General features: G+C 37.0%; 1 protein-coding gene across 2 annotated transcripts in view; it reads left to right on the top strand.

Moving 5' to 3' along the window:
• The window catches only part of LOC149771515 (malonate--CoA ligase ACSF3, mitochondrial-like), a 58,399-nt gene extending 48,378 nt beyond the window's left edge, over positions 1-10,021 (top strand). For both annotated transcript variants that reach the window (XM_089948359.1, XM_089948360.1), the window contains exon 8: positions 4,753-10,021. In XM_089948359.1, coding sequence (XP_089804485.1) covers positions 4,753-5,120 — 368 coding nt within the window. In that variant the 3' untranslated portion in view covers positions 5,121-10,021. The remainder of the gene's footprint in view (positions 1-4,752) is intronic.
• Positions 10,022-12,195: the final 2,174 nt, after the last annotated feature.

Consider the following 12,195-nt stretch of genomic DNA (forward strand, 5'->3'; position numbering starts at 1 on the left):
GCTCTTTGCCGACGATGCAGCCTTGACATCACACACGGAAGATGGACTCCAGCAGCTGGTATGCTGCCTCTCCCATGCATGTAAGGAATTTGGACTGACCATCAGTTTGAAGAAAACAAATGTCATGGCACAGGACACAGACTCCCCTCCCTCTGTCTCCATCGATGGGTACAATTTGGAAGTTGTCGAGAACTTCACATACCTCGGGTCTAACATCTCCAGCTCACTCTCCATTGATTCTGAGGTGGGCGGCAGGATTGCCAAGGCAGCAGCAGTGATGGCCAGACTTAACCAGAGGGTCTGGAACAACCCCAACCTCACAGAGAAGACCAAACTGCGTGTCTACCAAGCGTGCGTGCTCAGCTCACTTCTCTACAGCAGCGAAACATGGACCACCTATGCAAGACACGAGAGGAAACTCAACAGCTTCCACCTGAGATGTCTGCGGCGCATTCTGCACATCCAGTGGCAGGACAAAGTACCCAACACAGAGGTTCTAGAACGCGCCAACATGAACAGCATGTTCTCCATACTCAGCGAGAGGCGCCTTCGCTGGCTCGGCCATGTCAAGAGAATGGACCCAGGTCGCATTCCCAAGGACCTGTTATATGGGGAGTTAGCAGAAGGTGCATGACCAACTGGACGACCACATCTGCGCTACAAAGATGTTTGCAAGAAGGATATGAAGACAGCAAACATCAATGTCAACGACTGGGAGAGCTGTGCAAACAACCGTTCCAGCTGGCGTCTAGCTGTCAGGCAGGGAGTTCAAAACGCAGAGGAAAAGAGAAGAATAAAGCAAGCTGAAAAGAGAGCTAAAAAGAAGGATAAGCAAAAGCGTACTTTGGAGCTATGCCATCGTCTCTCGTAGACGGACGGATGCCAAGAACAGATACTTGTAGGCTGTGCCAATGAGGCAAAACCATACTGTTTGGGGGAACTTTACAGATACTTGTGGGCTGTGCCAATGAGGCAAAACCATACTGTTTGGGGGAACTTTACAGATACTTGTGGGCTGTGCCAATGAGGCAAAACCATACTGTTTGGGGGAACTTTACAGATACTTGTAGGCTGTGCCAATGAGGCAAAACCATACTGTTTGGGGGAACTTTACAGATACTTGTAGGCTGTGCCAATGAGGCAAAACCATACTGTTTGGGGGAACTTTACAGATACTTGTGGGCTGTGCCAATGAGGCAAAACCATACTGTTTGGGGGAACTTTACAGATACTTGTGGGCTATGCCAATGAGGCAAAACCATACTGTTTGGGGGAACTTTACAGATACTTGTGGGCTGTGCCAATGAGGCAAAACCATACTGTTTGGGGGAACTTTACAGATACTTGTAGGCTGTGCCAATGAGGCAAAACCATACTGTTTGGGGGAACTTTACAGATACTTGTGGGCTGTGCCAATGAGGCAAAACCATACTGTTTGGGGGAACTTTACAGATACTTGTGGCTTTGCCAATGAGGCAAAACCATACTGTTTGGGGGAACTTTACAGATACTTGTAGGCTGTGCCAATGAGGCAAAACCATACTGTTTGGGGGAACTTTACAGATACTTGTAGGCTGTGCCAATGAGGCAAAACCATACTGTTTGGGGGAACTTTACAGATACTTGTGGGCTGTGCCAATGAGGCAAAACCATACTGTTTGGGGGAACTTTACAGATACTTGTGGCTTTGCCAATGAGGCAAAACCATACTGTTTGGGGGAACTTTACAGATACTTGTGGGCTGTGCCAATGAGGCAAAACCATACTGTTTGGGGGAACTTTACAGATACTTGTGGCTTTGCCAATGAGGCAAAACCATACTGTTTGGGGGAACTTTACAGATACTTGTAGGCTGTGCCAATGAGGCAAAACCATACTGTTTGGGGGAACTTTACAGATACTTGTAGGCTGTGCCAATGAGGCAAAACCATACTGTTTGGGGGAACTTTACAGATATTTGTGGGCTGTGCCAATGAGGCAAAACCATACTGTTTGGGGGAACTTTACAGATACTTGTGGGCTGTGCCAGTGAGGCAAAACCATACTGTTTGGGGGAACTTTACAGATACTTGTAGGCTGTGCCAATGAGGCAAAACCATACTGTTTGGGGGAACTTTACAGATACTTGTAGGCTCTGCCAATGAGGCAAAACCATACTGTTTTGGGGAATTTGTACAGAATATTATCAAATCTTATTTGTTGAACAACTCCGACATGTCATCTAAGAATCAGATTCAAAGATTCCAGTTTGTTAACGAATCACTTTTATGATAGTGTTGTTTTATGAGCAGTTGGAGAGGATCAACTGTGGTTTTTTTTAATGACAATAATGAACAATTGCAGTGAAAGTCACATTAATAGATGCAGTGAAAGTCCACATCATCACATGAATAATTTCATGAAAGTCCACTTCACATGAATGCTTGTAGAGAAAGTCACATCTCACGGATAATTGCAGGGAAAGTCCACATCACATGAATAATTTCATGAAAGTCCACTTCACAGTAATACTTGCACTGAAAGTCCACATCAGATGATTGATAAAATGTATCAAGTCTATGAACTGAAGTGTAAATAAAAAAACACACTAGTGTTCTTACACCAGATGCAAAAGCAGTAATATCTATTTAACACTTGAAGAAAATGGAAAACCTGACTTTATTAAACGCATTTCCATTTAGTTCCATATGAAAGATAATGAAATGATAAATGGAAGAGCTAAATGCAGAATCACAGTGCAATTCTGAGACTGCAAACAAAAGATTAGGAAATGATAGCTGAAATGCAGATGGAATAAAATGCAGATGACATAAAAATAAAAGGAATTCTCTGACCTACTTTTGCATATGCAAGTACTGCCCTCAATGTTAAATATATCCATCAACTTTCATGACTTCCTACAAGTACAAGTACTTTGTCTTGATTTAAGTGTGTCTGATTATGTTTTTTCCCTAGCATCATTGGATCATTTTAATATTATTTGTTTCTGTCTTGGAGCTGTTAATACTGGTGATTATGCTGAGCCTTCGTCAACCCTTGATATGATGGCCAGGACCTTTGCTACGGTCATGTTTTTTCTCTGGCCTTAAGTATAACTGGCTTTATCAGCTTTTTCTTCAGTCAGTCATGGTTTTCTTCTGTGGCCCTAGGTGTAACTGCGTTTGTTAGCCATTGTTACAGTGGCTGTGACTTTTGTTACAGCCAGTCATGTTTTTCTTTTCTTTCTGTGATCTTAAGTGTAATAGGTGCTATTGACAGTGTGTGGGAGCCATTGCTGATATAATATTTGCATCATTAAGTACAATTAATTTATTATAAATATTTAAGCCAAAATTCTGAAATGATTGTTTTCAGCAATTTAGATTTTTATCACTTTTTATCGAATCTTACTTAGCAAATCTTTTTCAGTTTTCAATTTTTTTTAAATGAGAATAACAGTTGTAATATTTGTATAACTCTCGAAATTCAAACTTTCCCATAATGCATCTCACATTTCCAAAGAAATCCAGGCAAATACAGAAGTCAATTTATTCCTTGCCATGTTTACAGTAAAATTTGTTTTTTTGAGTTTTCATTATAATGGCATAACTAGAAAAGTCTTTCTGAGTCTGCATGTAGATTTGGCTGTTTTGATTGTGTGTGTGTGTGTGTGTGTGTGTGTGTGTGTGTGTGTGCATGCATGCTTGTGTGCGTGTGTGTGTGTGTGTGTGTGTGTGTGTGCATGCATGCTTGTGTGTGTGTGTGTGTGTGTGCATGCGTGCATACATGTGTGCGTGCGTGTGTTTTAAAGGTAGGAAATAATACAGATAAAAGGTAATTATGGTACTTGATCATAGTAAAACCTCATTTTTTCCTAAATTTGTTTCTAATGTAAAAGCCTTGAGGAACAAACTAAATGTCACACAACCAGAATATTATGACATCACTCTTCAGACTAACTGATATCAATGGAGACTTCAAGGTTGTATAATAACATTAAATAATATATAATAATATAAATCATATATACAGTTCAGTTTGATGTAATGAAAAGTTGCAAAATTGACAATAAAATTATTCATTTAATATCAGATGCTGATGTTAAACTTCACACACGTTTAGTGTGTTAACATCTCATCTAGAACTTTAGCATAGAGCAGCAGTTTTAAGTGGGGTTTTTTCTCTTCTTATTTACCATATATACTCACTTGCATGTTGGATCCAACTGCAAACTGTTTTTGACCCAGATCTGTCATATAATATGCTGGCAGATTTGGGTCTATGCAGTTTACCAGTACCAATCAGTAGAACGAACAACATAGACCCTAATCTGCCACCACTTAATGCACTATCAGAACAAGGTCTGTGTTGTTTGCAGTTGGCCCTGACTCGTACATGAGTATATACAATATTAAATAATCCAAATCATAATCCTAAATCATCTCCACCTTTGCGATTGTAAAGTTACTTTGATCACTGCAACAAAAATAAAAACTGTATACCATACATACTTGTGTACTAATTGGGTTCAGATGTAATCAAGAATGGCCCTGATCTGCTATTGCATTATGCAGATCATGACCTTTATTGTTTGTTCTACTGATTAGTCCTAACAAATAGCATAGCACACACACACACAAACACACACACACACACACACACACACACACACACACACACTTAAACTTCTCATTGTGTATGTATTAAAGTTAACTGATGCACTTTTTAAGCAATTCTGAATATGATCCTGTTGTTTGTTTTATGTTTTTATAGGTGATACTGCAGTATACTGCCATGAAAAAAAAGTCTACAAAATAATTGGTAGAACCTCTGTTGACATTATCAAAAGTGGTGCCTATAAAATAAGTGCCCTGGATATTGAACGTCACCTGCTGGCTCACCCAGCTATCCGAGACTGTGCTGTTGTTGGATTACCAGATCTCACCTGGGGTCAGCAAGTTGCAGCTGTGATAGTGACACAACCTGAAGTGACCTTGACTGTGCAGGATATTAAAGAGTGGGCAGCAGATAAAATGCCACCATATCATATACCTAGGATAGTGAAATTTCTTCCCACAATGCCAAGAAACGCTATGGGGAAGGTTAATAAAAAAGATTTAATTGCTCAGGTCTTTGGTTAGTAGGTAAATGATATCATTTCAGTTAATTGGTAAACAACTATTATGGTGAGTTAATTGGTCAACAAGTAAATGTCATTTAATTGGTAAATGAGTATAGTTAATTGGGAAATTAGTATAATATTAATTATGTGGTGAATGAGTATCACTATCATGTCAGTTAATTGGTGAATGAGTATCACTGTCATCTCATTTGGTGAATGAGTATCACTATCATGTCAATTAATTGGTGAATGAGTATCACTATCATGTCAATTAATAGGTGAATGAGTATCACTTTCATGTCATTTGGTGAATGAGTGTCACTATCATGTCAGCTAATTTGTGAATGAGTATCACTATCATGTCAATTAATTGGTGAAGGAGTATCATGTCAATCAATTGGTGTATGAGTGTCATGTCATTTAATTGGTAAATGAGTATTGCGTCAATTCAGTCATGATGCATTAATTAATGTAATTTATTAAAATTTTTGAGAAATTAGAAAATAATAATTAACTATAATTAATGAATATCTCTGTTGTGTAGTATGTGCCAGACAAGTTTAATGCCTGTCAGAAGTGGTGTAGGTAAATTAGTTTGTAGTATGTGCCAGACAAGTTTAATGCCTGTCAGAAGGTAAATTAGTTTGTATTTTATCCTTACTTGAAAATAAGTAGCATTTACATAAAAATGTTTCAGTGAAGTGCCTCACACTCTTTATTCAGATTTTTTTCCTCAGTAATTTCCATAACATTTAAATTATTTATTCATCATTCAAAAATACTGGTGAGAGTTTGGTGTCAGTCATAGATTTCTTCCTGGTGTCAGTGTTTAGCTCATCTGGCTATTTCATGAGGTTATGGTGTGGTCCTCTATGTGTTGCCTGTTGATCAGCAATTGCTGTTTTAAACTCCCTCTCAAAAACCTCTGGAGTACTTTGACTAGGTTTGGCAGAGACCACCCTGGCATGAATGGCTATCAAATGTTTTATGAATGATGCAATCCACCATCAGTTATGGCTGCTGTTGACTAAAATAGGAAAACCTTTCAATAACATTTGTTCCATAGCCAAAGAACAGAATTTGATCAAGTTCATTTGAAGACTATTAAAGTTTATACAAATAATACTGATCTGCCTTCAAATATGGACACTGTGACTAAAGATAGTCAAGACCCATTTGTTGTCTGTCAACAATAACTTTTTTGAACTTCAAATAAACAACTGTCAGCCCATTTTAAATCAAATTTGGCAGAGAACTTTCAGTTTTGTACAAAGATGCTCATCTACCATAATATTTCCACAGTCACTAATAACAGTAAAATCTCAAAATGACTTTGTCTTCAAAACTGCTAAAAAGATTTTGATCAGATTTGACAGAAAGCATCCAGGTATAAAGACCATTCAATTTTGTACAAATGACTACAATGATCCATCATTAGGTATGTCCACCATTATTATAATTTGGAAAACCATATGCAGCAGTAGCAATGGAAAACGTTTCAACAGAATGCATTCTATTGATCATGATTTCCTGAGCAACTGAATGCATTCTACTGATCATGATTTCTTGGGCAACTGCACTATATACTTTTGTCTCTTTTAAAATGATACTGATCTAAAATCAAAATGGCTGCCCTCACAACCATTTTGAAAATCATTATATGTCTGCTTTTCCTGAATATATTGTCTTGACATGAGATTTTTGCAAAGCACTGTTTTAGCAATATGTAGCTGGTTCCCAATGAAAATGGTGTTCATCTGATCTCCAAAATGGCACCATAGGGGCCATCATGAAAATCTTTTTATTACCAATCTTCTTTCATGAATGGTGGCATTTTATTGAGCTTTCAATAAAACACCTCTTGCATTATTTAATTGGTTCAGGATGAAAATGGTGCAGATCTGACCACCAACATATTGGCACTATTGGGAAGTAGTTTGGAAAACCAGACTTAATTGATTTGATGGTCATATCATAGTCATAGAGTTTATAATTTCACCAGACTTTGTATTTATTTGCATTCCAGTGAACAAGTCGGTAGTCAGCACTCTGACTTAGATTTTAAGGTCAAAGGTCTTTTAATCCAGATGTTAGCTGTAACTGTTTGACTTGTGAGATTGATAACACAAATAAGTATAAATGGATTTTTATCAAACCCAGTTTGTGGGTTATCTAATGAATAATTTAAATAATCCCCTTAAATAACATTTTCTTTCTTTTCTTTTTCAAAACAATTTTAATGATTGATTTAATCAAACTTATAAGGGTGTATCATGTTGTTGTCTTAGACGGGTTGAGTGATTTTCAATTCATGATATCAGGTTAAAGTGAAAGGCCATAGCAGAACATTTATGTACTGTACTTACAGGTATCTTCTAAACATCCTGTTAACTCGAACTTGTAAGAAACATTTTATATGTTATGTCAGTTATTTTATGTTATGTCAGAATTATTATATGTTATGTCAGAATTATTTTATATGTTATGTCGGAAGTATTTTATGTTATGTCAAAATTATTATATGTTATGTCGGAATTATTTTATATGTTATGTCGGAAGTATTTTATGTTATGTTAGAATTATTTTATGTTATGTCAGAATTATTTTGTTATGTCAGATTATTTTATATGTTATGTCAGATTATTTCATATGTTATGTCAGAATTTCTGAAGAATATTAGTGATGGTTGATATACTCAGCAGTTCAAAAAACAAAAAAATACAGAAGAAATTGACTCGTCTTGAAAATTCTTTTTGACCAGTAGAGCATCGGTCCTTTCAAGGGACCTTATTACATATAGTACATTTCAAGGGACCTTATTACATATAATACAGTTCAAGGGACCTTATTACATATAATACAGTTCAAGGGACCTTATTACATATAGTACAGTTCAAGGGACCTTATTACATATAGTACAGTTCAAGGGACCTTATTACATATAGTACAGTTCAAGCAACCTTATTACATATAGTACAGTTCAAGGGACCTTATTACTGTAACAAGATAACCGGGTGGGATATTTTGGATTGACAACAGAACACGTTTTGATGACACATATATATATGGTTTAATGTGGTGATTTATATGAGCAGTAGATTATGGAGATGTGTGCGTATTTATAATCCAAATATTGGATTTATTTAACATAAAACGCACAGATTCAAAGATGGAAATAAAAATACGAATAAATTAGTTCAGTAACACAAAAAAAATCACAGGATAAATGATTCACAAATGATTCAATAATGGAAAGATGAATATAGTTCACTCAAATAGTAAACGATGTAAGCTTTTTATTCATAGTAAAAATGTATTCGCTCAGTTAGCGAAATTATGTTGCTAAACACAAGAACGGATATACCATCTATCTTTCCAGTCCTGAATGATACACTGGGTCTTACTAACCCAAAATTAGCATACAGCTAATAAAATACATGTATGGGGATACACTCCGTTACCCGTGCACCATATCCGCTCCACAGCTCCTACGAATCAATTTCACAACTGCCACAGACTCCGGACCCTCGGAATGCTATGATCACTCGGAACATTAGACCATCCTGACACTCCAAATATTAGACCCTCCGGACACCCTGGTCCTTTGATGGCTCTTCAGCTGGGTCACCTTTGTCACTCTTGACATTAGACACTCCGGACACTAAACATTAGACATTCCGGCACCTTAAATGCTCCGGACAAATGGATGTTTCTACATCCAGACAACACCGGACACCCCGGATATTCCTACCCTCAGACAACACCGGACACCCCGGATATTCCTACCCTCAGACAACACCGGACACCTTGGATATTCCTACCCTCAGAACAGCTGAAAATATACCCGATACAGTGTACTAAACTTGATACAGACATAATAACGTATGGACGTCATGCATGGTAAGTTATAAAGATTATATTATTATGGCAATTACAAAATGGTAAGTCCACTAGTAAACCTAACCCTGCTCAATAAGACTATAGTAAACAATTCTTTATAAAAAATGTAGCTTTACATTACCAACATAAATCCTGTACTACGTTGCAACAAGAATAAAAATAATGCACACATTATGCTGTATAAAGAAAACTATATAAGAAACATGCAAAGGTAAATGTGGTAATACACTAGTTATCACTTAAGACCGAAAAATTACCTACCCCTACAGCTGGAGTTGTGCGAATCCTTTAAGCAGGCCGCTTGCTGACAAAACCATTAGTATTGTAAAGACCCTTTACATGCAGTAACATATTTATACCTTTAGGCTTTTCGTTTTGCTGTATCGAAAGCACCTTGCACATGTGGCATAGGACAAATCGTACTCACGATTTCGAAATACAATAGACCATATATATAATCACCCTCGGGCATCGTTGTACAGCGAAAAGAAATGAAACCCAAGTACATGTATTTAATGAATAACATTTACACCATTCCGTGACAGTTACACATAATACAGTTCAAGGGACCTTATTACATATAGTACAGTTCAAGGGACCTTATTACATATAGTACAGTTCAAGGGACTTTATTATATATAGTACAGTTCAAGAGACCTTATTACATATAATACAGTTGTCATTTCTGAGTATAGGCAAAAGATTCCTTTGTTTACATGCCAACTTTATTTATTTTACTACTGGTTAATATTCTTTTAGAAATTGTTACTAAATTGAAAGATACAATTTCCACAACATTAAATAGTCCAAATAATGAGATGCATGGTAATAAATCCAAACAAAATTCATAAACTTGTCAATATTCTTTGTATTTCTTGCAAGTCATCCAAAATTGTAAATTAGGATTGCTTGTCACCAATGATACTGTTACCTAGGTGAATCGATGTTTATGTAGAACAGCATATGATGATTAAACTGTATGATAATCAAAGACGAAATACAAATTGTTTTAATCTGGTACTTTTGGTTTTCAATATATTTATCTTGCATGTATAACATAGTAGTGATTTAGGTATTGCTTCTTGGCAGTTTTAGGGATGCACTATCAACTTGCTCTTTAGTTGTCTTGCTTGTGATGGACAGGCAGAAAAAGGAATGGCTGGAACATGTATTCTGTGTTCTCCCTTTTTAAAACAAAAATTGCAGAAATTTCTAAGTTTATAGTCTAGCCTTCCCCTTATCATTTTTCCAAAGAATAGAAACTACATGCATAATAGTTACCATGTGAAAAGATTTTGTCTTACACATATCCAAGTAGCTTTAAGTAAATGTGGTCTTTATCCAGCATGGATAATTTTCTATTCATTATTGGTTTTAAAGTAACCAAGCAGAATAATCTTGAAGCCAGGAAATCGCTGTAGAAGTACCATATATGGACTGAGCAATGTTATTTAAGTTGCCAATTTTGATCTTGGTCTTCGGGATAAGGGGGCTAGGTCTGGTGGATAAGAGGCCTGGGTCTTTGGGATAAGAAGCCCAGGTCTTATGGATTGGAAGCCTAGGTTTTAGAGATAAGAGGCCCAGGTCTTGGGGACAAGATGACTAGGTATTGGGGATAAGAGGCCTAGGTTTTGGGGATAAGAGGGCTAGATATTGGGATAAGACGGCTAGATATTGGGATAGGAGGCCTACATCTTGGCGATAAGATGGCTAGATATTGGGATAAGAGGTCTAGGTATTGGTGATAAGAGGGCTAGATATTGGGATAAAAGGCCTAGGTATTGGGGATAAGAGGCCTAGGTATTGGGGATAAGAGGGCTAGATATTGTGATAAGAGAGCTAGATATTGGGATAAGAGGCCTAGGTCTTGGGGATAAGAGGGCTAGATACTGGGATAAGAGGCCTAGGTCTTGGGGATAAGATGGCTAGATATTGGAATAAGAGGTCTAGGTATTGGTGATAAGAGGGCTAGATATTGGGATAAGAGGCCTAGGTATTGGGGTTAAGAGGGCTAGATACTGGTATAAGAGGTCTAGGTATTGGGGTTAAGAGGGCTTGATATTGGGATAGGAGGCCTAGGTATTGGGGATAAGAGGCCTAGGTATTGGGGATAAGAGGGCTAGATATTGGGATAAGATGACTGGGTATTGGTGATAAAAGGGCTAGATATTGGGATAAGAAGCCTATGTCTTGGGGATAAGAGGGCTAGATATTGGGATAAGAGGTATAGGTATTGGGGATAAGAGGGCTAGATATTGGGATGAGAGGTCTATTTATTGGGGATAAGAGGGCTATATATTGGGATAAGAGGCCTAGGTATTGGGGATAAGAGGGCTAGATATTGGGATAAGATGACTGGGTATTGGTGATAAAATGGCTAGATATTGGGATAAGAAGCCTATGTCTTGGGGATAAGAGGGCTAGATATTGGGATAAGAGGTATAGGTATTGGGGATAAGAGGGCTAGATATTGGGATGAGAGGTCTATTTATTGGGGATAAGAGGGCTATATATTGGGATAAGAGGCCTAGGTATTGGGGATAAGAGGGCTTGTGTGAAATTTAACATCATATATCTTGGAAGACTGGGTAGCTGACAATAGATGCAATGATTTATGTCAGCATGTACAGATGGATGAACATTTATTTTTATATATTATTTTCCTAATTGGAGGTAATCCCTTGAAAATACCTGCCATCCAAAATTCTGGCAAATTTTATTTTAGTTTTGCGCATGTTTTATATACATCACACTTTGTCTTGTAAATGGGTGGGAAAATCTATATGATAAAACAATTACCAAGACAATGGCATCTCAGTCTATTAGAATATAATGTAAGAAATATGTCCAGACAAAGATACCAATTAATTTCTTACTTCCAGTATGCTAAAATAAATAAATATGGAAGATTTACATTTCTCGAATCGGGGAAGGAAATAAATATCAATTCCCTGCAGTAAAATAATCTATTTTTACTAAAACATTAAGTTAATTTCCTTATGGTACCGTTTTGCAATCTTATAATCATTTTGAAATTGCATGATATGCAGTACATATAATGTTTTACATTGGATACGTATTTGGAAATTTGATTACCAAATATTGCTGACTTCTTCCAGATAGCTCAGGAAAACAAACAAAAACACAGCGGACTTGTATGTGACCAGTTAAAGCGAAGATTTGACTATTTATCC

Source organism: Sinohyriopsis cumingii, unplaced genomic scaffold (assembly GCF_028554795.1).
Source record: "Sinohyriopsis cumingii isolate HCF-2022 unplaced genomic scaffold, ASM2855479v2 utg001789l, whole genome shotgun sequence".
NCBI classification, from domain to species: Eukaryota; Metazoa; Mollusca; class Bivalvia; order Unionida; family Unionidae; genus Sinohyriopsis; species Sinohyriopsis cumingii.